The sequence below is a fragment of the Nilaparvata lugens genome, chromosome 6 (genome assembly GCF_014356525.2).
Source record: "Nilaparvata lugens isolate BPH chromosome 6, ASM1435652v1, whole genome shotgun sequence".
Classification (NCBI taxonomy): domain Eukaryota; kingdom Metazoa; phylum Arthropoda; class Insecta; order Hemiptera; family Delphacidae; genus Nilaparvata; species Nilaparvata lugens.
This window is the reverse complement of record NC_052509.1, coordinates 3,679,932-3,706,981: the sequence shown is the minus strand read 5'-3', so window position 1 is coordinate 3,706,981 and position 27,050 is coordinate 3,679,932. Positions and strand designations below refer to the sequence as shown.

Sequence of the window (27,050 nt, the reverse complement as noted above, 5' to 3'; positions counted from 1 at the left end):
ACTTGAAAACCGATTTCGAGCCGGAAAAATAATTATCATTTTCTGCTCTAGGTGCGAAATATACTATTTAATTTTCTTCAGCTTCAATCAATCGATTGGTAGGCAGCTTTACATCGTTTTCTGTCCAGAGCTGAACTTTTCAGTTGGATGTAGCTCTGGATCCCTAAATTTTTGGTTACTTGCTTCAGATATTGTAGCCGGGGTCTTCCACGAGCCCTTTTTCCAATATTATTATACCTTCCAGTACTCTTAACGTGAAATCGTTGTGTCTAATTACATGGCCAAGTCAAGAATGCCGTCTGTCCTATAGAATACGCAAAAGAGATAGTTTAGTTTCTGTCTGGCTTGAAAATGTGTAATACAAGCACGAAACGGTCGTCGCCACACCAAAGAATGTGAGTGTTTTTTCATTTAAAAGTTATACAAGAATACAATAGTAATAATTCCAGTGAAAACGTAATAGTGAAAAAGTAATAAGATGGATAACCAACAACAAAAAAGATCGCTTTTCCTTAGCCCTTTGAATTACATCCTAATTAGTAATTTTCTATCAGTCGATTCCAACTTGAGTTGGAGGCGGATCCAAAACCATACTTCAAATGCATTTAGTGTTCTTTCTTCTTCTACCTTACCAATAGTCCAAGTTTCTGAGCCATAGAGTGCGATACTCCAAATGCAGTAACCCTTAGAAGTGGTGCCCTCGTAGCACCAGTAGACCGAAGTAGGAGGACTAACACTAGGCGGAAAATTTCGGTCTGCCCCTGGCACTGGAAACAGTGCTGGTGACAGGCCGAGGACAGTGAGTGGTGCTATGATACTTTGCCACGCTAACTCAGTGCTTATCATACTATCACTGCGGCCTGAGTTTCAGAAGCAGCTCGCACTTGCGGGAGAGTTGCAAGTTCTACAGGAGAGGCCTTTGGGCCTATATACTGCAGGGGTGGAAGGTGGATACAAGGGTCGGCTCCTGTATCCGGGAATTTTTGGGCTTCGGCCCCTCACACTCCAAATGCAGCTTCTTATTAATATTTTTCTAATTTGTAACTTGAGACTATTTCAGAAAATAGCATGCCACTTACTCATAAAAATAGCCTTAGCTTCTTTGGCTGGACGTAACGTGTACATGTACGTTACGACTGTACACCCGGAAAACTGGACATTAGACCGGACACTAAAGATTACACAAATATGACGAACATGTCTGTTCAGTGTTCACACAAGCTTTGTCATTAGCGAAAGACTTCGAACAAAATTTTTTGAGGTTAGGTTTCAGTCTTCCATTTCTTGATGTTTACTTTTTGTTCGCTGCTCTATCTGATGTTGAATTATTCTTGTATCATAATGCCGCGTCCTCACTCTTGCCAAGTGTGTACGTAAGAGTGTGGATGGCTTCTATGCCAGCGCTCGCCCTTGCTTCAAATTTTATCGAGACGTGGCGAGTAAAGGCCAGCCAAGCAAAATCCGCAAAATAATAATGCATAATTGAAAAAAATTGAAGTAATGTATAATTACAATTATTATTAAAATAATACATCCCACCCAGGCACTCGTCACATTGCAGTGTGGATTGAAAGACCAACGTGGACAAGCTTACCAGCTTGGCCAGCTTGGCGAGAGTGTGGACTAGGCATTACAATTTGTCATTTTCAAGTGGATAATATGTATATTATAATAAAGTACGATCATATATGCTGATAGTGAATGTTTTTGTGATTTTTCTGGCTTCAAATTTATCAAGTTTTTTTAATATTTTTCAATTTATTAATGCATTTTCAAGTGTAATAATAATTTGTTTCATCTTTCTGATCAACCGAGATACAAAATTTTTAGTATAATGTATATTTGTACTGTAAATTTTTGTGATCTTTATAAAAGTGTTTTCATAACCTCATTTGGACTATTTTTATCAAAATTAGGGAGAGGAACAGTTTTGGGTTTATCCTGTTGATTCTCTCCCAATCATTAATTTGATGTTGTGATTAAGGAATGTAATAAATGTAATAATAATTCATTGTTGTTTATTTCATGTTTAGAAGTTTAAAAAAGAAGTTAATATAAAGGTAGTTTATTTCATGTTAGAAGCTGTACGTTCACACATGTTCAACAAACTTGTCCGGTTGTTAGTGGCCGGCCTTAGTTGCAGTCACTTGAAACTTGGTTGTGTAGTAGTTAGTGTGCTCTTGCAGGTGAGCAGTTACAGAACACTGAAATTCAAAGTGAATTAAACATAAACCTACTTATCAAACTAGTGTATGAATAAATGAAATTTGGGAAAGGAACGTTTTGGGCTGTGTCTGTTGGTCCTTCCCCGATCGTTTTAATGAATTGTGTTTTGTGTATCATTGAATAAATAAAACACTGTTTGCCTGTCAGTCGAATCGTCCGATGACACTATCGCAATGCTACACTATACACTTTCGACAGCATAGTCCAAAACCTGAAAGTTTGTGCCAGTCACTTCCGATGTAGGTGTGCAGGGGAAAAGAGCTTCTCTATCAATACCTGTAGTGAAATACAGGTTTTCAAGTCAGCACCTAATCAACATTACATTGGTTTGCTATCCCTTTCTGTCGTTACACATAAATAAAAATTCGATTGCCGTTCAACATTACATTCCACACATTAATAATTATTAACATCAGGGGTGCCCACAAGGGGGGGCATGGCACAATTTGCGCCATCAACATTTTTGGGGGGGGCATGATTTTTTTATATTTTATGTAAACATTTTGAATCATGGCTGAAAAATCAAGGTATTAAATAGAGATATGATCCTAATGTAGTTAATTCAAAACTATATTCAAAACTGTGTGTCTCGGTAACTCAAAATGATCCTTGGTCTTGATTTGAAGAAAAGAATCTCCTCTTTTATGGGAGGTGAATGATTTTTGTAAAAATATAATCGTGAAGTAAGATACGTTTGTTCAAAATTCAAGAAATTTGCGATATATTTCTCATTTTCACAGTCTCGACAGTTTTTCGATATAAACAATAATGCAAGATCAATTTAAGGCAACTCAGCTTATAGAGCATGAAATTTTCTCTCATTTAAGACCAATCGTAAGTTTGTATCATGTATTGTACTCATTTTAGAGACTCTTTAATAACAGTAAAATCGCAAGAAAAATTAGAAAATAAAGATAATCATTCAATTGGCTGTAACTTTTGAACGGTATTGGAAACAAAAGTATAATTTATGGGAGTGAAAAGAGGAGAAAATTCATCACAACATCGACTACTTTTTGGATTTTTAATCTGAAGTGTTCCACAAGATGCGCACCGTTGCATATGCGAGACTGTGAAAATGGGGGAAATATCACAAATTTCTCGCACATTTAAAGTTGCGTATCTTTTGGAACACTTCAGATAAAAAATCCAAGAAGTAGTCCTGCGCTATCACTCAATTCATTGGAAATTTAACTATCTTTAATGTTATATAGAGAATGCTTTTTCTCGAAAAATTCAAGGTTCTCGAGATTAAATGGAAAACTTGGAAAAGTCCAAAATTTTGGGGGTGAAGTCGCCCTCTTGCGTGTCAGCAAATATCAGATTAGAATTCAGCGCCCCAAAATACATATAGAACCATAGAAAAAAATTCTTTCGGGGCTGGGTTCCTGAAAAACGACCATTTGACTGGACTATAAGTTGTTATCCTATTATATTAAGCGAGCAATTTCTGTATATCTGTTTATATTTTTCTATTTTTATATCTGGCTATCTGATTATATGGTTATTTATGTTCAACGGATCTCGGAAACGGCTCTAACGATTTTCACGAAATTCGGAATATAGTAGGTTTATGATATCAAAATTCGATTGCACTAGGTCTCATCCCTGAGAAAACTCCCTGAAGGACATGAAAAGGATAATTCATCCTTGGAAAAATAGATGATGATTTTGTCGTCTGTCGATAACAGAAGATGCGTGCGCCTGTGTGGGAGATGAGCTGTGTAATCAATTAGCTTATCGTATCTCGCGAGAAATCTAGAAATTTTAATTGACTCGATCAAAATACAGTACGGTAATCTGATTTGTTGACATGAGATGGTATATATCTTAATATTCAAAGTTAATCATTATTTTACAGTTGTAAGTGATTAGTGAGTGTTATTTTGTTATTCTATTTGGTATGTAAACAATCCAAATTAGAAGTTTTATGTTTTCAAATATATGGACTAAAAATTTCACTTGAATTCAAGTGTATCCTACTTTTTGGAATATTGAATATTCCAACTATAAATTTTATAGTGTATAAATCAAAATTCGGGGAAGAAACAGTTTTGGGCTGTGCTTGTTAGTCCTTCCCCAATCATTTAAAGAATTGAGTTCTGTTTATCAATGAATAAATAACGAGCAAAGCTCGGTGCCCCGATATTTGGTATTAATAAATAGAATTTACAAAATGTACTTGTTCAGATGATATCTTTATTCCAAAAACCAAACCATTTAAAGATACATTTTGTCCGACTTGTGTTATTTACTCCTGTAATGTTAAAAAGTAAATACTACCAACAACACAACATCAGTGACAACCTGTTCCAATTTATGATAAATATCGGGGCACCGAGCTCCGCTCTGGAGTACCTACAAAAGCATATAAAAATTATTACGAAAGAAGAAATTATGATAAATATTCATAGTTCATAGTTCATCTAATCACAGTGGATTGAGATTGATTCCCAGAGGAATGCAAAAAATTTCTCTCACAAAAGCATGTTAAATTTTAATCCTGAGTAAATTCACGAAACAAATCACAGAAGACCATCTCAAGAAGATATAGCTTATCTGATTGGTTCTACTGGAATTAATCAGGATTAAAATTGATAAATTCTTTCAATGTCCTTCAGCGAGTTTCCCCAGGGATGAAACCTATAGTGCAATCAAATTTTTATATTATAATCCTACTATGTTCTAAATTTCTTGAGAATCGTTAGAGCCGTTTTCGAGATCGGTGAACTACAAACATAAACATCCAAACATTCAAACATCAAAACATCTAAACAGAAATTGCTCGTTTTATAGTATAGGATTTAGAATACCTAAACTTGCCGACATTATATATTGTATGGATAAAATCGTTCCAAATTTGTATGAATGTTTAGGTACCAAAATTTCTATGCAATATTCTTTTGCAATAAAGAATTATCAATTATATTATTATTCAACTTTTTATAAGTAACCTTAACATTTAAAAAGCAAAGCCTCCCTTACTTATCTTTCAATATCCTATTAAAATATTTGTCATGTAGTTTTTCCTGATGTAATGTAGTACTTTCTAGTCCTCCCGAACAAGAACGGGTGCACTGCTAGTCTCAAAAATATCAAAAAGATACTTTATTTCTATTTTAAAAGAGATTAGAAACGATGGTATATATTTTTACAATATTATGAAAACAGAAAGAACTCCTCACAAGACCAAAGGTAAATAATGTCATTTAGAAGATTAGAATGTAAGATGTGAATTTTATTGTCATACACTGACTAATGTTGAGAACCAAAGGGTTGGGAATTGGGGTACTTTAGGGGGGGGGGCATTACACTTGGATTGGGGGGGGCTTGCGCCATTGCCCTTGGGGGGGCTGGGCACCCCTGATTAACATGATAATGTTATCAACTTAATAATATTTATACACCGTGTCCTACGAAGAGGTTTACACGTTTAATTTTACATTCCCTTCCATTCATGCACCGAACGTTTTTAAATTTTATACAGTTTACAAAGATGGTTCTGAAAATATACTGAGGAAATTTCAGCTCACTAACCTTCCTAGAAACAAAATGGTAGCATATTGAAAATATTATCAATTCGCTTTCTATAAGAACTTCTGTCATTAGTTATTATCTGATTTGTTTACTACGTTGCGGTAGTCTTGCCTCATTTGATGGTACCAGAAATGGATCAAGCAATCTTCCAATGGTGCTCCACCTCATTTCACAAATCATGTGAAGCAATTATTACTATATGACAAACTTCATGGCCGTTCGTGGAAGTGATTTTTTAGATTGGCCACCCCAATCACCAGATTTAACTGTTTGTGACTACTTTTTATGGGGTTACTTGAAGGAAAAAGTTTATATCGTTATAGTTTTAGCTTCAATAACGATGTAATGATGAGAAACAAAAACTATCAATAGAAGAGGAACTTCTCCGGTTACCGCGGAGTTTCTTTGTGAGAGCTGACGAATCATCTCTTAAGCGCTGTTATCAGTGTGTTGCTGTGGATGGGTTTTAATTTGAATAATTTTGGACTTCAAGGTTTTTCGTTTGACTATGATCTAGTTTTTTCATTGAAAGTCATATTGCCCTAAAGTGCAACAATAAAAATATTTTATAAAACCAAAAACACTTTTTTAATGTTTCTGAAGTATTGTTTTTCAATTAGCCGCCATTTTGTCTCAACGAAGTTTAGGGTGTTGAAATTTTCCCAGAATATTTTTAGAACCTACTTTGTAAACTGTGTAAAATTTGAAAAAGTTCGGTGCATGAATGGGCACGTAATATGAAATCAAACGTGTAAACCTCTTCGTGGGACACCCTATATAACATGAAGGGTTAAAGTAGAAAACACCAGTAAAAACACCATAGCAGATAGCTCTATCATTTTCCAACTCCGCACCGTTTCCAAATTGTTTGTAGACTATGAACGCTCGACAGTGGTGAGCTTGAGAAACAGATCTATCAGTTCTATCTTGATAAGATATAACCTTCTATCATTTTAGGCTTGATACGATGTGATTTTGAATCAATATTTTATACTATCAATATTCTTTCAAGGCTTTATTGCGTCCAGGACGGTTGGATCGCTTGGTTTATGTGCCACTACCTGACTTACAGACCCGGAAACAAATTCTGGAGTTACAGTTTCGTAAAACGCCGATTTCAGACGATGTAGATGTTGACGAACTAAGCTCTTTGACTGAAGGCTACTCTGGTGCTGAGGTAAGCTTTTTTCCTCCAATTTAACAAATTATTTGTGATTTTCGAATTCAAATCCAATCAAATGTTGATTGATAATTGATTCTGATTGCTCCATCTGATCAAGTAATTGATTATTGATTTATGATTGATTGATTCTAAATTATTATATCTCACCCTACCTGAATTTTATTTATTTATTATTAACTAAAATGTATGAATTCAGAGCTACTTTCTTGTATTTATGAAATAGAATTATAGTACCCTTTGAAATTAATAAAATAATAAAACAAGAATACAAATTGTAACTTCTAGTTGCGGTGATCAAAGGGTTATATAAAAAAACTGACGATGGTGTGATCTCCGAAATTAGTAGTTACAATTTGTATTCTTGTTTTATTAATTTTAAAAGGTATTATAATTCTATTTTATTATTATCTATTTATTTGAGAATATACATATTTGAGGGCACCAAGAACTATATCCCATTATTGCCCTCATAACGCACACTGAGCAGTACAATTGAAAAATTGATTTAAGGTCTTAGACACGTTGTGTAACTATGAGTTGAAACATAATTATTTCAATTAAACATATTTTTGGGCTGAAAATTGTGAAACATAATTATTTCAATTAAACATATTTTTGGGCTGAAAATTGTGATGTGGAGTGAAAAATATGTGAAGAAGGCCTAAGTAGGATGTGAAAAGTAAAAAGCGACTTTTCTTTCACCTCATAATCTAAATTAGGGAGAGGAATATTAAAGGGTTCACCTGTTTTTGCTCTTCCATTATTATTTATGAAGTGAACAACTACATAACTTAACCTATTTCGGACAATGTGTAACCTTATCTAAATTTGAGAGAGGAATAGCACAAGGTTACCTTATTTTCTCTCTCCCTATCATTTTTTTTTTGAATTTGAATTGAATTTATTGCCAAAATTACAAATACATATTTGTACAATATTAATTAAAAGAGTATACAATACAAATAGTCATTGATTTTAACTTGAGTACATAACAATATTATCAATGTAATATTTGGCACTGCCAACATAAGAAACCTTGTGTGTTGGCAGTGACTTGCAGTTCACTTATTCTGCTGCTGCAAGTACGTTATATACAATTCAAATTTTATAATGTTAGAGAAAGTAACAAAGTATTACAGTAATTTACAAAAATCGCAAAAGCTTGGAAAAAACAAAACTTAAGAATACTACATATTATATGATAAAGTGATATCCAGTTAATTATTGTGACGTCTTGAGGCCATCATGACAGTTAATCTTTCAAAAAGAGAAAATAAATACAATAAAATCAATCTCCTGCAAGATACGTGGGACAATTACATACCTGGTTCAAGAACCTGAAACTGAAAAACCATCGTTCACAGTTTCTAGTAACAAAGCTTGTTGGGTACAATAAATTAATGCTTGTTGGTTTATTTTGATGATGTACTTATTGTATGAATCAATCAATTAAGAATTTAACATTTGATGGATTTCAGCCATCATTTTACCCAAAATCAACCACTCCTCATATTCAATGGTAACTGTAGGAATGAAATACGGGCGCAAAGTTCCTCTGCTGCACTCAAGAAACCATTCCGTCCTCGCCTACGGCTCGTGCGAAACCGTTTCTTTCGGTGCAGCAAACTGTCACTTTGCGCTCTAGTTGCACAAATAACTATTACATTCGAAATACTACTGATTTGATCTAAAATTTTCCCAATTAACATGAAAGTTGGAACAGTTTTTGATTCAATCAATTGTGTTTTAAATTCGAATACTTGGCTATAACCTTTAATTATACTTTCATCACTAGTTGAACATAAAGTAATAATTTTTTGTGAGTATTGTAGAAAGTTTTATGTATTTTAATTGTTTTGTTTGTAGGTTGTGGCTGTGTGTCAAGAAGCTGCGTTATCAGCATTACAAGAAGACATATCGGCAGCACAAGTTTCACAGAGTCATTTCCAACATGCCTTGACAATAATCACTCCTAGAACTTCGAAGACACTTCTGAAGTTGTATGAAGAGTACCGATCTCATAAATGAGCAATTCCAATCAGAATCGAAAAATCGATTCCTGAGCAATCGAGAAATCGATTCCTGAGCAATCGAGAAATCGATTCCTGAGCAATCGAGAAATCGATTCCTGAGCAATCGAGAAATCGATTCCTGAGCAATCGAGAAATCGATTCCTGAGCAATCGAGAAATCGATTCCTGAGCAATCGAGAAATCGATTCCTGAGCAATCGAGAAATCGATTCCTGAGCAATCGAGAAATCAGGTTATTTTTCCATCGTTATTCAGAAAACGTAGTTTTTTTCAGATAAACTGGTTGGATTAAAGCACACATTTCTCGGTCATTGGAAAGAAACACCTGACCAATGTGACAGAAACACTTGAAGACGTGCAAAAATACCTTAAATGAGAGGACAATTCTGATAGGTATTGTCAATGAACTCAACGCCTCTAGGATCATACGAACATGTGCAGCATAGACGAGAGTTGGTGGAGGAACAGAAGATACAAGAGCTGATTTGTATATAAGAGCTATTATTTTTATATATTTTTGCAATAGATTGCGAAATGTGTTATACATCAAAGGACAATGTTCTTTAATCCATACAGTCACTTCTAACGGGCCCTCAAAATTATAAAATCAAGAACTACAGAGAAACTTCTAAAGTTGTATGAACATTACCGATCCCATAAATGAGCAATTTATAAAAGACTATTACAATGAGAAATCAGGTTTTTTATCCGTTGATCTAAAAAAGTTTGTTCAGATTTTGAAAGTTTTAATTGGTTACTGCAATATGAAGTTTTCATTAATAATCTTTTTGTAGATTTTTATTTGTGTCAATATTAGAATGAATATTACCGATCTCATAAATGAGCAATTTCTAAAAGATTATTACAATGAGAAATCAGGGTTTTTATCCGTTGATCTAAAAAAGTATCTTTGTTCAGATTTTGAAAGTTCAAATATCTAATTACAGAATTATGAAGTTTTCATGAATAATATTTTTCTAGATTTTTATTTGTATCAATAGTAAAATGAATTTTACCGATCTCATAAAAGAGCAATTTCTAAAAGACTATTACAATGAGAAATCAGGTTTTTTATCCGTTGATCTAAAAAAGTATCTTTGTTCAGATTTTGAAAGTTTAAATATCTAATTACAGCAATATGAAGTTTTCATTAATAATATTTTTAAAATTAACACTTTGCACAGAGATGTTGTGGAATTTCTCCATATTAAGGTGAAATAAAAAGATGTTGTCAATTCCACAAAGTTTTTATTTGAGTCCAAACTAGTTTCGATGGACTTGGCATCCACTGGCATCTTGGCATCTTAGCATCCACTAGTCTGCCACTGATGATGATGCCAAGTGCATCGAAACTAGTTTGGACTCAAATAAAAACTTTGTGGAATTGACAACATCTTTTTATTTCACCTTAATAATATTTTTCTAGATTTTTATTTGTATCAATAGTAAAATGAATATTACCGATCTCATAAATGAGCAATTTCCAAAAGATTATTACAATGAGAAATCGGGTTATTTTATCCGTTGATCTTAGAAAAAGTCTATTTGTTCAGATATTAATATTTCATTCCTGCAATATGAAGTTATTATTAGTAATCTTTTTGTAGATTTCTATTTGTATAAATAGTAAAGGCTCTAATAGTGTCTTATTTGAAAAAAAATGGTGGCTATAGAAAACAGTTTTGATATAAATAAAAATATAAATCTGAGTCCCCTTTTTAAAATGATTTAGTCACGACATGCTTCGGCTATATAATATCAAGTGATAGGAAAATATTTTCCAATATTTTATTTAAAAAAGATTTATATTCAAAAGTAGCCCTAAAGATAAAATACAAAACAGTTTTGATATTTTCCAGGGCAGTATCGTATGTTACCGTACTATTCTTTGAAATATTCTCGAGTCTGTTACATAAATAGATTGTAGTGGACTCTCGTATAATATTGTTACGATCAATAAACTGTTTTACATTGTTCAAAAGTTTTAATTTCATTGTAACTTTTGATTCAGGAAATAATGTAGCTGTTTTTTTTCTGTTTTATAAATTTTACAGGATGGTTTTATTGAAACATTGAACGGTTCGACATAAATATCTTCGTTTGAAATGTGGTTAACTAAAAGATTGATGCAACAAAAATTATGAAAAACTTTGAAACCATGAAAGTGAACTATTTTGATCACAGTAACAGTGTTTAGTAAGTAAAGAACGTAAATTTCTACTCAATTCATTTTATTCTACCCCATCAATATTAATGTAGATCAATGCTGGGTTATGTTGGCTTGTTTCATTAATTTCATTGAAAGCGTTATCTTCTAAGAATGAATATCTCTGCTTAAGATGTAGACAATATTGAAAGTTGAAATTTTTAACATTTTTAAAAGCTTCAAAGTAACTTAGACTAATTATTTTGACTATTGTAAAGCTGCGTTCACACCAAAGTTATTAGCAAAATGTTAATAACTTAATCCTTATAGATTCTATTAGATTGAACGGAACTTGACAAACACATATATGTTCATCATGTGTATGATAAGTATGTTCAATCTAATAGAATCTATAAGGATTAAGCTATTAACATTTTGTTAAAAGACGTAGCTTAACAGTGTCGTCTGGTAGTGATTATAACTATGGTACTATGGTAAGTGATTAATAATCAACAGTACAATTAATTTGATATTTATGTGTACATCGATATGAAAAGTTGACTGAACATTCTACTTGGACTCTATTGTGGAAAAATAATAATAAGAAGAAATCAATAAGAACTGTTGATATTTATTGATGAAATTTAATTTTTTTTAATCCCTCAAATAGCTTGTAGCTAGAGGGATAATATATCACAAAGTGTATATGATTATTTTTGTATCTGGTTTGTTTTGAGTTGAATAAATGAAATGAAATGAAAAATGAAAAAAAAATGCGTTTTATTATCATAATCATTACATTTATAATTTTATTATTACTGTGTGATTCTTGTGGATTACAAATTATTCTAAATCTATGTGAATGTTCAATATTTGTGAAAAAACAGTTACAAATGGTTAATTAACACAATAAAGAAGCTATGATCAATTACCACAATAACAGTAATCAGTAATAACAGTTATTACATTAATCAAACGCATCTTGGGAGCCTGGATCCATTTGCACCAACCAGTTTGGCAATTAGGCTGACACAAAGTATTGGCTTCCTCTTGTTTTTCAAACTGAAAATAACTTTGAAACATCCTTCTTGACCAAAAGCTGTGGGAGCATTCCAGTCCGAACTGTTGAAAACATAGTTCCCCTGCAAAATAAAACAATTTTTAAAACAAATAATAAAGGAAATTCACGTATTGAATTAGAATGTTGTATGTAATGCTCTACTGTATTTCTCTGGTTACAATCTAGTCACTGATGGTCTATTCCAGTTCATTACTCACAATTATTACTCTTTCAAGTTGCTGTATTTTTAAAAACTTTACTTGAAACTATTTTCTCTATTAGGGCCGGTTTCCGAGCTCGGGATTTAGGTAAAGCCCTTTGCACACTGGGCCACCATGGAAGCGCTTCCACGGAAGCTTCCATGGAAGCGCCACCATCAAAATTTGATAGCATTGCACACTACAGCCACCACCACGCAGCCACCGATCGACTCATCACTCCAGTTCACTAGTTAACTCATAATCAGTTGAAGAATGGACGTGAAAGAAGCAGGACTATTGGCATATGTTGACGAATAATATAATGAATAATGCTCAAGAAAAGTGGTTATATAACTTACCAAATTTATTTTGTTCATTTTCTGTGAGGTTATATTTTTCAATGAAAAGATCCCTCCAAGAATTTTTCTTCTCATCCCGGTCTGCATATAATTTTGAAGACATGTCCCATATAGCTGGTCTGCTTTCAACTTCAAGAATAAACCTTTCTGTATCAAATTGTTCACTATTCATTACGACGACTTCAACAGGCAATTGTACTGAACTTGATTTGAATTGAAACTGAACTGGGGATGATTTTGTGGTGGCTGGTAGCTGGTGGCTCTAGTGTGCAATGACAGATAATACTCAGTGGTATGACGTGGTGGCACGACAGTCTGGTGGCTAATAAAATCGGCGGCTCGAGCCACCACATTCCTGGAAGCTCGGCTAGTGGCTGGTGGCTCTAGTGTGCAGTGACAGATAAGAGACAATGCTACCAAGTGGTGGCGCTTCCGTGGAAGCGCTTCCATGGTGGCCCAGTTTGCAAAGGGCCTTAGTTCTAGACTTTACAGCTGGAGTCAGAGAATTGGGTTTCCAAAACGCGGCATAGTTGCAGAATAAATCTTTATTTACTCATTTCTATAATTGGAAACGATTCACGAAATGAAACATTTCTAAATAATTCAAATTGGGTTTCCAAAACGGGGCATAGTTGCAGAATAAATCTTTATTTACTCATTTCTATAATTGGAAACGATTCACGAAATGAAACATTTCTAAATAATTCAAAATACTGTAGCTGAAACTTTTTTCTCTTTATTTTATTTTGTGTTCAATTTTCTAGTTTTTCGAAATTCAATTTAGACGTGACTATGACTATGACTACGACTACGCCCCGTTTCGGAAAGCCAATTTTCTGATTCCAGCTGTTCAAAGTCTAGAACATAATTAAATCCCGAGCTCGGAAACCAGCCCTAAGAATGTTAAATTCCATTACTGGCTGTACAATTTGTAACTGTTATCTCCCTTATTCTCTCTTATCTCCTTTATTACAGTTCATTACTTCCACTAGTTATTTTAATTCCTATTGTTTCTCATTCACATTATATGTAATAGTATTTATATAATGAGCAACTCTGTTCAATGTACTGATTCAAACTATTTTTGTCTGCCCCATGTTCCAGGATTCATGAATGAAAATTTATAATTTATCTTGACTAAAACCAGAGAAAAATGATTACTAAACGGTACCTTTCAATGCTAAAACGCTATTCGCAGTTGAATGAATCTTCAAGCTCATATTCTGCTTTAAATTTCTCTGTTTGGATAACAGATTGCCTCAATGATATAAAATTAGGTATGTATCTTTGATGAAATGGAATACAGTAGCCTATGTATTTAGTATTGATGACTTCGAGTAGCCTTGATTTAGTCTATTAGTATTGAGTAGCTTTGAAAAAGTAGTTTTGATATAGATACTCCAGTGAGTTCCATGATTTATTTGTTTTCATCTAAATCCAAAATTTATATTGAAATTGAAAATCATTCCAAGTTTCTTTTCAACAAGCCACTTCCAAGCTTGGCTGAATTATAACAGTTGTGAAGTCCATTTGACAGCTTGAAAAATCTGGTGCGGCGCACTCAAACAACTTTCCTTGCCGTTATGAAAATTGATCACCTGACGCTAGTGTTCACGCGCATCTAAGGTCTACCATTCAAAAATCTGAGCCAGCTGGTGACAGGACAATAACGCTGGAAACACATGAAGTCTGCTATCTCTTCATAGTGAATGATTTAATAGAATCAACAGCTGCCAACAGTTTGCAATTGAATAATCACTTTTTCTCGATTTTCGAGCTTATTTTCAATTTTAGGTGAAAATGTTAATAAACATTAATTGTAGAGATTTTCATGCTCAATCTTTTCCACTTGAAATCTTTTGTTTAGATTGTATCTACTGAAGCCTGATAATTGGGAATCTAAAATCAAACTTAGCATAGATGGGGCGGAGCTCCTGAAATTTTTACATATATGAGACTTGTGGCAGTTGATAGAGCTTATCAATGACAATTTAAGGTATAAATTTGATCAAAATCGTTGGAGCCATTTTCGAGAAAATCGCGAAAACCCCTGTTTTTGACAACAATTTGCCATTTTAGCCGCCATCTTGAATTGCATTTGATCGAAATTGTTCGTGTAGGATCCTTATATTGTAAGTTCCATATTTCAAGTCATCCCGTTAATTTATTGGGAGATGAGATATCGTGTACACAGACACACATACATTCATACAGACCAATACCCAAAAACCACTTTTTTGGACCTTGAAACGTACCTAGAAATTTAGAAATTGGGGTACCTTAGTTTTTTCGGATAGCAATACTTTCCTTACCTATGGTAATAGGGCAAGGAAAGTAAAAATATATATCAGGCAATGTGGATAGCCCGTCCTATGAAAGGAAAATTAATACCAATATGTATATTTTTTATTTTTTTATGTATATTTTTTATTTATTTTTTTTTTTAATCATGGAGGAAAGATAGCATAAACTATCATGTTCTTAGGCTATCTCTTCTCATCTATTATTATGCTATCTCTTTTCTCTCTATAATTCAATCCACTGAAATCGATTCATATCTATAATTTATACATTTATTATTGTGGAAGTCTTATGGATGTGGAAACCCAGTGTTGAAATTCAAGACACTCCTCGCGATTTACTTTAACAAATGAAACTACCGTTGAACTAAGTTTGTAAAATGAATTTTTCGAAGCCAATAATTCACTATTTGTTTCATATTTTTCATTTAAATGTGGTTTGTTTTGGCGTTAAGCTGTGAACCTCTCCGAGTTTTATTATTATTTTCATGTAGTTTTTTTTTTGTGTAGTTGAGAAGTTGATATTGTGGTAATTATTCATATTGAATGAAAAAGACTAAGAAATTGTCAAAAAAACCACTGATTATTGATAATTAGAAAGACCGGTTTTGGTTATTACACCATTGTCAATCTCTGATAAACTGTTTATCTCTGTTTATCAGAGATTGACAATGGTGTAATAACCGAAACCGGTCTTTCTAATTATCAATAAATCAGTGGTTTCTTTGACAATTTCTTGGTCTTTTTCATTCAATTTTCATGTAGTGTATTCTCAAAAAATAAATAAATTTATCAGTTACCTTGGGAAACGGACACTGTTCAGGCAAGCTGCTGTGTCTTGCAACGACAGGATACAACATGGTGTCCACTTTCACATAGGTACAGATGTTGATGTCAGGAGATGCCATCAAAAGTCCCGAGGTCCATACACCGGCCGAGTTTTTCTTCAATACTCTAACTGAAACCTGTCAATAAATTGAATCATTTATTTACCTATATCATGTCACAAACCAAATACATTTCAAATAAAAATAATAAATTTTTTTCCATGCATGGGCAAAATGCCTGTGTGCAGGAAAGAGTACCGTAGCAATCTGAATAGTTCATAATAAGTTAACATAATGACAAACATGACAATTTATGTGAAAGCGAATATTGAATTCTGGAAAAGATGGAAAAATGAGGTATGATGTGAAGAAGAATAGAGAGAAAAATGAATGAGAGGCAGAAAACTCACTGTCAAGTCAAGAACAAGATAAACGGATCAGAACTATGACCAACGACCGTCTGCATTGAGTCTAGTCTTATCAAAAAGTATAGTTTGATTTGAGAAAATCTGAAATACTTATCCTACCAACCTCCAATAACCATCTATTAATGTGGCGTTTGTAGACACCTATCATTGGCATGAAATACTCAGATAAGCGTTCCAGTTAGAATAGAAATAATAGTACTTTTCGCCCCACTTGGATGTAATGAGCTGGTTTTCGTGCGTCATATGGAGGCCGAAAATGATTGTTTTCTGACCAGGCCGGTAAAAGTTTTACCACAGAATATACAGAATGGAAACTTGTAATCAATCGCCTATCTAACCAATGCTTTTTACATGACGCCAATACTAAACACGTCACGTGACCTTGGGAAGTTCCAATCCTGGTCTTCTGATTGGCTCGTGGCAGTGAATGAGATCAATTGATCCGGATCATTGAAGTGATCCGAACCTACCATCAATACTATTACAATGCGGCGCTTCCTAACAAGATGGCGGATTTTGGCGTCAGGATATAGCCAAGTTTCCGTACTGTATGTATACTGTGGTTTTACGGCCCTAGGGCTGTAAAATAACCTTGAAGTCAGCTGATTCTGATTTGATGTGAATGTGTTTACAAAATGGTTTATGAAACGGAATCCGTTATTGCTTCTAGAATTGAATAAAGTATTTTGCAATAAGATACTATCATTCTATTTGGATAAATGAAATACAAATAAGATATTATAAACTATTCAAATTCAATTTTCAGAGTATAATAGAATCTAACCTCAAACCTGCTTTTAATCGTACTGCGTTTAATCGTTTATCACGAAACCTGGTGGATAATTTTCGAACTACTTGGGCAATATCCATGGTGCTGAACGTTTTTACAAATAGTTTATGTAACGGAATCAGTTTATGCTTCTAGAATTGAATAAAGTATTCTGAACGGAATCAGTTTATGCTTCTAGAATTGAATAAGGTATTCTGCAAAATAATACTATCATTTTATTTGGATGAATGAAATACAGATAAGATATAAATATTATAAATTATTCAAATTCGATTTTCAGAGTAGGATAGAACTTCTAACCTAAACTTCCGAAGTCAATGACAACAAGCATTGTTGACGTTGACATTCAGATTGGCCAAATTTCAAGTGTGCTAAAACAGCTGATCAAAAAACTTTTCATTATTTGTGTTTATTATTCAAGAATCAAAACATTCATAATAATATATCATCTTATTGTCATTTGGAAGAATAAAAAGTATAAACTCAACCTCTTACATAATTGAACATAATCTTTTAGGTTATTTATACAAATCAGAATAAAAAATAAAAATACTTGGACAATTTCCTGATATTCAGATTACCGTACCTCAGATTTGCTAGAGCTATGACCTTCCTGTTTTGCTTTCGGAAGTGCCTAATAAACAATTATTCTCATATTTATATTGTTTATTTTTCTGTGTGGCGAAAAATAACGTTCTCACCATGGGCGAAAATGTTTTTCCGGCTCTCAATCTTTTCTAGTCCTCGGCCTACGGCCTCGGACTTCAAAAACCGATTTCGAGCCGGAAAAGTCTCATTTTCGGCCCTAGGTGCGAAATATACTATTACGTAACAAGTCCGGTAACGATAATTTACCGCATAAGTATGATTGTTTCTGCCCGAAACGTAGTTGAGGGCAGAATTATCATACGAATGTGGTAAATACGTTACCGTACAAGTTACGTACAATATTTTTTGTCATACCTATCTGAGAAAGAATAATATTACTGTGAAACAGAAACCATTATCTGCTGCTGCTCGAGCTACAGCATTCTTTAAACATGACCTAGCCCGTAGCGCCTAGTTCATAACCGACAGACCCTTCGAGCTTAAATAAAATATAAAGGCCTAAATTATAAGATTTCAGATGAGTTCTTATAACTTGAAACTCCTTAAATCAGTTCTTTAATTATTTGAGTTAATATATTAATTACTCAGATGTTATTAGGACTCAGTAGAGTCCTAACATACTCGACTGTAAAGAGAACATTATGATCTCTTCACAGTATAGTATGCTGTAATGAAAATCACATGTTTTCTTATTCTGCAAACAGCTGTTTACCGACTTGATTTAATGCATGGAAAACAGCTGCAATTGAGTAAGTATGACAATAGTTATTTGTGCAACTAGTGCGCAAAGTGACAGTTTGCTGCACGAAAGAAACGTTTACGCCTGAGCCGTAGGCGAGGGCGGAATGGCTTCTTGAGTGCAGCAGAGGAACTTTGCGCACGTATTTCACATTGAATTTTCCCTACAGTTACCATTGAATATGGAAAGTGGGTAATTATGGGTAAAATGATGGCTGAAATCCATCAAATGTTTGTGTGTGTGTGATGCTGTTATTAATAACAACCCTAATTCATTTAAAAATTGATAATCCAATTGAAGTTGAAAATTCTCAGCCAAAGTTCTCATTTTTATTCATTCAAGAATCAGAAAAAATACAGATAGAACAAAAAATTCACATTCAAAATACACGCCAACAGCTAATAATTGGGATGGCTGCAAGATGGCTGAACCGACAAGCGCGCGACCTAGCGGGAAGAATCGTACCTAAGTTTGTTTCATCCAGCTAAAAAGTACTGAAACAGGATTCAGAAATTTAGACTTTTGCTCAAATTACCGAGAAAAATGCTCAAAGTAAACTGAAAAATATTTATAAAAATAACAAAGACAACAGAGAATATTTATTGTAGTATTCTTATGTTTTTTATTATTTTTATTTATATGGATATCGAACGGTAATGTATCATTTAACCTCAAAATTCAAATTTTATAATGTATATTTCCTACTTTTCTCATTGCTTGCAGTTGAAATAATAATTATCAATAGAAAAAAACTATTATTTATCATTAAATGATGAGAATTCGTAATGAATCTGGAGTACGCAAAGTAATACTTTGCGCACTAGAGCGGAAAAGTGATTCTTTGCGTTCTGTAATCAGTGCAGGAATGGCCCCTTTTCAAGGTAACTGTAGGGAAAAAATATTATTATGAGTTAAATGTGGAAAACTATTATTCGTATCGATTAATGTGTTTCTTGAATTTATGATTATTCATGATGCTGGTAGCCTAAGCCTATGAATATAATAATGTAAGTATGGAAAAGGAGATATCCCACTAAATATAAATAAAAAACTGAAAATACAAGTACCCTTTTTTAAAATTGTTTATTTACGACATATTTCGGTCATGATGTCATTATCAAGTAATTGATTCAATTACTCAAGAGTAGTCCTAACGAAAAAGATAATTTTTTATCAAAAAATTTCCCACAAAATGTCTGTGTCTTGTGTAAACATGAAAAATCGTTTTGGAGTAAAAGTAAGAAATGTTTGCTTTCATCGCATTCTTGATGGTAATATAGGCTAAGTTTCATCTAAGCTTTGTCTAAGTTACCGTTTTCGTTGAATCTTCTTTCATTTTTAATAGTTTCTCATAATTTTTGTGTAGTTGAGAAGTTGATATTTTTGTAATTATTCATATTGAATGAAAAAGACTGAGAAATTGTCGAAAACCACAGATTTATTGATACTTAGAAAGACCGGTTTCGGTTAATACACCATTGTCAATCTCTGATAAACTCAAGAGTTTAACAATGGTGTATTAACCGAAACCGGTCTTTCTAAGTATCAATAAATCTGTGGTTTTCGACAATTTCTTGGTTTTTTCCATTCAATAGTTTCTCATAATGTTTTCAAGATGTTACTTCAAAGAGTTCCTCACAAAATTCAATTTTTCTCAAGTCTTGATACAGTTTTTTTTAGATGAGCTCCTACTCAGAAAGAATGTCAATATTTACTTTCTACTATTGGAAATTTTCATGAATCCTTCTCATATATGGTACTGGTACAAAAAATTCACCAAGGCTTTCAGATCTTTCTATCATCAGCTAAGATTCTGTTTCATTCAATTTCTTTATATTTTCTTTTGAATTCAGATCCTATTGTTGGTGAGATGTTGTGATATCTATCCATAATGAAAACTTTTGGATGCTGTCAGGAATATCACTAAATCTATTGTAAAATTACAAAAATGTTTCAACACCAATGGTGTCTTCTTCAGTGTGAAAAATTCAAAAGTCTTGAGTTGATGCTTAACACCAAACCGATAGAGAGTTGGAGACAGCCATAGCTCACTTATCTGGGAACCTTGATCAATGAGAAATGAGATCATTCTCAGGTGGTAAAATGCAGAATAGAAAAAGCGAGGGCTGCATTCAATCAGATGGCAAAACTGTTCAAGAGTCACACATTAATTTGTACATCAAAATGAAACTCCTCCACTGCTACATATTATATTGTAATTTTACAATAAATTAGGGATATTTCTGACAACATCCCAGTGCTTTTATTATTTTCTTTTGACAAAATTCCGGTAATATTAGAAGGAACTATCCGCAAATTAATTATTGATGGATGATTTATCAATAATTTCGTATTATGGGGTACTCACCGTTGCAGAGCTAGGTATGTCCTTTTTAATAGTGATATTGCCGTTCAAGCCGTAGGTTCCATTCTTCAAGTGGGAGATTTTAATCTTGGATAGGTCAAGGTAGTCATCCCTTGTCCCCTGGCATAGCTCTATCACTTCTGGGTAGGCATTGGGTCTCTGAAAAAATGAAGTAGTGCACATTCAAATTAATTCATAGAACAATATTTAGTGATATTGGCGAGTGAACTGGCTGGATCAGGTCATAATTTAGTGATTAATCACTAGAGATTGGTTGAGGCATCGAGTATTGTAATCAACCTAGAGATGAGTGGATTCTATGATATTTCGGTTTTCCATTTCTGGCAGGCTATGACAGCAATGATAATAAACATTGAACTCTGAGAGAGGTTCTATTCGAATTCTGAAGCTCGTAGCTCGATCTGAGTTTTGAAGTTTGATTTAAATTCGGATAAACGCTCAAATTCTGGGCAATTCCATCTCGATAAAACATTGAACTTCATAATTTTAAAAGCATACTGTATCTATTAAATCTGGTTTGATTTGAATTCAAAAGTTTGACTCGAATTTTGGGCAGTTCCACCTCGAAAAATTGAACTTCAAAATTACAGAATCATGATCGGCACTGAAGTGAATTCAAAATAGAAAGTTGCTTACAGACTTTGAGTTCGATCTCCTCAATCTGACTATTTCTATATTTCAAATTCACTTTGAAATATAGTTGAAGATATAAAATAAAGAACTACAGTTGAAAATAGTTTGAGATGAGAAAGGAAGATAAAGAAGTAAATTCTCCCCTGAATCTAAATATAAAACATAGAAAGTTAGGGAAACTATTCTATTCTATTCTATTCTATTCTATTCTATTCTATTCTATTCTATTCTATTCTATTCTATTCTATTCTATTCTATTCTATTCTATTCTATTCTATTCTATTCTATTCTATTCTATTCTATTCTATTCTATTCTATTCTATTCTATTCTATTCTATTCTATTCTATTCTATTCTATTCTTCTATTCTATTCTATTCTATTCTATTCTATTCTATTCTATTCTATTCTATTCTATCTATTCTATTCTATTCTATTCTATTCTATTCTATTCTATTCTATTCTATTCTATTCTATTCTATTCTATTCTATTCTATCTATTCTATTCTATTCTATTCTATTCTATTCTATTCTATTCTATTCTATTCTAGAAAGTTAGAAAGACATCCAAACTAGTTTTAGATCTTAATGAATACAACAAAAAATGAATTCCTAATGAATGAAATTGGATCAGAGTGTGAGCCCATAGTATTGAAAAAACCAATCATTTTTTTTCACATCTCCGATTTGTATCTTATTGTTTTTTGATACCTACATTAGTATTTTTGTTATTCGATTGATAGAATATTTGCATTACCTGGGACGATATCAAAGCTACCATTGATGCATGGAATAACAAAACGAAAAGCGTGAACATACTGGCTAAATCTGAGTTACTGAATAACCTCTGCAAATTTGACTAGTAAACTCGATGTCTGCAAATAATGCAACCTGAATTTCGAGATAAAATCTCTCTACATCAGTTTTCCTCATTAGGGTTCCATTGCAGCAGACCTTTCCTACGCTTTAGGATGTTAGCAATGATCATGTACACTTTTGCAGACATGGAATTCGATCATTAGGTTGATAAAATAGTACTGATAAGACTGTTTCAGTTGAGTATTTCAGTAGCAAATTGGATTTCTAATCATTTTCATCCGTGTGAAAGCCAATCATGTTATCACTATGATTATCGTAATAAGTGTTGGGATCACTTATAGTTGTCGCAAAAAATGCAACAAAGTATTGTGCTCGGGCATACAAGGAAAATCCACTAAGTCCATAAGAGTAAATTTTTTAGGAAATTAATTTCTAACATCAATCATAATTTCCTTAAAGTAATTTTTCACAAAATAATTTCATACTGCAAGAAATTAAATATTCTTTATTTGTTTGATAATTAATTATTTAACATTCATAGTTTATAGAATTAATTAAAAAGTAGTAGAAAATCAAAGTTTTGAAAAATTGGACTCAGTGCATTTTCCTTGTACATCCACGTAGTGGTATTATTCCATTATTCCATCAGTGCACGAATAATATTTTTAGGTTGTTGTAAGTCAATTGTTTCACGAAAAAATATATATCGATTTTTGTTGGGAAATATTAATTTTAGTCCAGGCAATGAATGCTCAAAAAACGGTATAGAAGGAAATGTTTGGAAGACAATTTTTCACCCCACAGTTCTTTTTAGGGTAGTAAGGAGGTAAACATATCAAAAGTCCTCACCCCTACCACCTGTGCAAAGGGTGTGGAGGTGGTTTAAAGGTACAATTTTTTGGTTTCTCGCATAAAACTCGAAAACTATGTATCCTAAGGATTTGACTGTCATATAACAAATTGAAGTTTACATAAATTCCTACAATATTCATTATACAACTTTTTTTCATCTGTGTGGAATCTCCGTTTTTGCAACAATAGACCAATTGACAAAGGAATTTGGAGGGTAAGTTTCAAACAAAATTTTTGACTTAACAGTTTTGTTGAGACTAGTTGGGAGGAGAATATATCAAAAGTCCCCATTCCTAACTCGGGTGCTAAGGGGATGAGGGTGGTTTTAACAATGCATTCAACCGACATAAATAACACACTTTCTCTACACTGAACAGAACTGTGGGTTCAAAAATTGTCTTCCCAACTTTTCCCTCTATAACCTTTCCTTGACTGGACTATTTTATATGACTTCCAAATTGAATATGAAGCAATTATTATGTTAATTATTTGAAAGAATCCACATCCCAAGGCTATTGATATTCAAAATGTAGTCTAATATACAAATATAGAAACGAAAATTTCAATAGTTCTTGAGGAAATACTCATGAGGACTGGAAAAAAACTTATATTGATACATTTAGCTTTGATAGTATTTATGCCATTTCACGTGGTTGATTGGGAGAGTGATTGGAAAAAATAGTAACATAACTTGAGTTGACTCCAAAATAGATATCTTCCCAATTAAGATATTATTTCTCTCCTTTGAAAGTCATTCATTGAATATTAGTCCTATTCATTTCACCGTACTATTTGCTGATTGAGGCGAAATTTCTTGAAATTGATCATTACCACACTGTTTCATACACTTCAATATTTTTCTTTTTCTTTAGGGCGACTTTTAAAATTATAAATGAAAATATAAATCACAGTACCCTTTTAAATTATTGTCACAACATGGTTCGGACACTAATTTAAAAGGGTACTGAGATTTATATTAGTATTTAATTTAATCTTGTACAGTAAAATACTCAGCAGTACTGGTTTTGAGTTTAAAGGCCTACTGCTTTCCAAATTTTCAGATGCTTATCTTCAAGTAGATTGCAGTTCTTACTCTTCCAATAAATAAATAAATAAATAAATAATAAATAAATAAATAAATAAATAAATAATAAATAATAAATAAATAAATAAATAAATAAAAATAAATAAATAAATAATAATAAATAAATAAATAAATAAATAAATAATAAATAAATAAATAAAAAATAAATAAATAAATAACTAAATAAAATAAATAAATATAAATAAATAAATAAATAAATAAATAAATAAATAAATAAATAAATAAATAAATAAATAAATAAATAAATAAATAAATAAATAAATAATAAATAATAAATAAATAAATAAATAAATAATAAATAAATAAATAAATAAATAAATAAATAAATAAATAAATCCTTCATTCCACAATTTTGTTTCAAGGTCCCCTAAATCACAAAAAGTTTTTCGATGATTATAATAAAACTAGTGAAGGAAACTAATTAATTTTCTCTAGAAATTTCATAACTCTTCACCAACTTAGAATATTCCCAAGTATTCCCAACTTAAATAATGTTGTCCCAAGTATGAGCTCTGTCATACTGTATGATTTCGAATTTCCATGAAGTAAGACGGTTTCAAGACTTTTCAAGTATTGTGAAAATGCTTCAAACTCATCTAATACAGTATTCATTTTTCCTCTCTTTGAAATAATCGGTTTGAAGGGTTTGAAGCAATTAGACAAGACTTTACGAGCATTTTTACAAATCTTTCTTTCGATTTGACTCGACTGAATGGCAAATGATTTGTATCACAGAAGGACGTGTTTCCGATTATTGTCATAAAAACTTGTCTAGAAGACTTATTAATTTCCTCTAGAGATTTCATTCATAGCTTATTCATTTATTCATATACAAATACAATCCAGGTGAAAACAACAGGTATTCGCGAAAAACTGCTCTTAACCTGAATTCTGTATACACTATCTAGAGGTTATGTAAAAATGACAACTTAATTCATACACTATTTTGAGTCCAAAAAAATGTATGATGAAATAAAAATATTCTAAATGTCCCAAGTATCAAATCAATGATGAATGAAGACTTCACATTTTTCATTATGACTATTCCAGAATAGTTGTAAGATAACAGCCCACTATTAGCTCTTAATCCCAATTCATCATTGTATGAATCAATCTTCATTCTCATTAATAATTTTTCATTCTTTGTAAATTTCGTTGATTAATCACCTATACTGTAATTTGATGTAAATTAGTGCATAAACCAGCATTTATTGTAACATACATGAGTAACGAACTCTATCCTAATCTAATCAATGACTCTCGACTACCAGAATAACTTATAGTAGTAAAATAACAGCCTACTATTAACTTAGAATAGGCTACCAATTCATCATTCTACGACTAAAATTGATCCAGAAAAATTGAGCAAATCTATCTATTACCGAGAAACGTCAGATAGTGGGGCTACTACTAGAGAGACAAGGGAAACGATGACTGGAACACTAAAAAAACAAATAAACCCCCAGAAGCCAGCAGCTTGGCATGTGCATAGACTCTCCATTAGGATTAGTGTGGCGGAGCGACATCACAAGTGACGGCTTTTTAGAGGGTATTTTGAGAGGAGGAGGAGAGAGAGGGAGGAGACGTACGTTTTAGGGGTTTCAGGGTTTTGAGAGGGATGGGAGAAGTGCTTTTTGAGGGTTTCAGAGGGTGGAGGGAGGTAGTAAGAAGAGTGCTGTTCGTGGGTTTGATGCATGGAAGAGATTGAGAGACGGAGAGAAGAAGAGAGAGATAAATTGAATTAAATGGCTGTCTTCATTTTTAACCTAGGAGGGCGAAGTTAGGGCGCAGCTGGCCTCTCTTACACTTAACCCCCCAATACAATGCTAGAACAACTAACTACAGTAATTAATAAGTTATACAAATTAAGCTAATTAAATAGAGAGAGAGAGAGAGAGAGAGAGAGAGAGAGAGAGAGAGAGAGAGAGAGAGAGAGAGAGAGAGAGAGAGAGAGAGAGAGAGTGGAAGAGAGATTTAATGATTAATTGCTTTGAGAAGAGAGATAGACTGACAGAGAGGGACAGACAACAGAGAAAGAGACGAGAGAGAGAAAGGAAATAAGAGGGAGATAGATAAGAAGAGAGACAGTAAGAGAAAAAGTCTGACAGACAGAGAGAGACAGACAGTCAGAGAAAGAGAAAGAAAACGAGAGAGGAAAAAAGAGAGATTGATTGATTGATTGAGTACTTTATTTATGTAGATTACAATATATACTGGCTTATACACTTATATACAATAGCTTACAATACAGCAAAATTATAGATGAATTTACATATATAGACTAAGAAAATAATTATTGAACTGTATATGATATGGAAAAGCAATTTGTAATATAATAACTATAGATAATTATATTGTTATGCATCTACATAAATGGCGGAGCTTGGACATATCAAGGTCCATTCTCGGAAGAATATTAAAAATATCCTCCCCACTAACTCTCTACCAAAACGTTAATTTCATTAATTAAACAAAGGATTTATTCATTAATGGAAATATTGTAAAAGTTTTAATAATATGAATATTATATTTATGAAGAGAAAAAAAACCGAAAATTAAAAAAGTAAAATAATTATGTAGGTGGATAAGATCAATATTGATTAATAAAATGGAGTAGGCTGAAAGCTGAAAGTAAGTTAGATCAGGGTAATCAACCTTTAGTAATACACAGCAGTATGCAGTGAATATAATAACATGAGTTACGTATATATATATATATATATATAATATATATATAATTATATATATATATATATATATAATATGATTAATAAAATGGTCCTAGTATCAAACAGTTAAGAGACCTCCTCCAATTATACTCT

At 32.6% G+C, this 27,050-nt stretch overlaps 2 protein-coding genes across 2 annotated transcripts in view; one reads left to right on the top strand and one right to left on the bottom strand.

Annotated features, from left to right (window-relative positions):
- Positions 1-10,958, top strand: part of LOC111054240 (ATPase family protein 2 homolog) — a 33,456-nt gene extending 22,498 nt beyond the window's left edge. Inside the window, 3 exon segments of the mRNA XM_039429955.1 lie at positions 6,776-6,940; positions 8,813-9,005; positions 9,190-10,958. Coding sequence (XP_039285889.1) covers positions 6,776-6,940; positions 8,813-8,974 — 327 coding nt within the window. The 3' untranslated portion in view covers positions 8,975-9,005; positions 9,190-10,958.
- A 937-nt stretch (positions 10,959-11,895) lies between these two features.
- Positions 11,896-22,496, bottom strand: LOC111054241. Its single transcript, XM_039429956.1, has 4 exons — positions 22,210-22,496; positions 20,804-20,959; positions 15,843-16,007; positions 11,896-12,265 (listed from the first exon to the last, which is right to left on the bottom strand). Exons 1-4 carry the CDS (start codon positions 22,267-22,269, stop codon positions 12,095-12,097), a joined length of 552 nt encoding a protein of 183 aa, XP_039285890.1. The 5' UTR covers positions 22,270-22,496; the 3' UTR covers positions 11,896-12,094.
- Positions 22,497-27,050: the final 4,554 nt, after the last annotated feature.

Bases quoted from the DNA above. Each gene is read 5' to 3' on its own strand.
- LOC111054241 (XM_039429956.1), bottom strand. From the start codon at position 22,269: ATGTTCACGCTTTTCGTTTTGTTATTCCATGCATCAATGGTAGCTTTG. The intron at 20,960-22,209 runs GTAATGCAAATA...TCATTTTTTCAG, and splicing joins TAGCTTTGATATCGTCCCAG to AGACCCAATGCCTACCCAGA. The intron at 12,266-15,842 runs GTAACTGATAAA...TTTATTTTGCAG, and splicing joins AACAGTGTCCGTTTCCCAAG to GGGAACTATGTTTTCAACAG.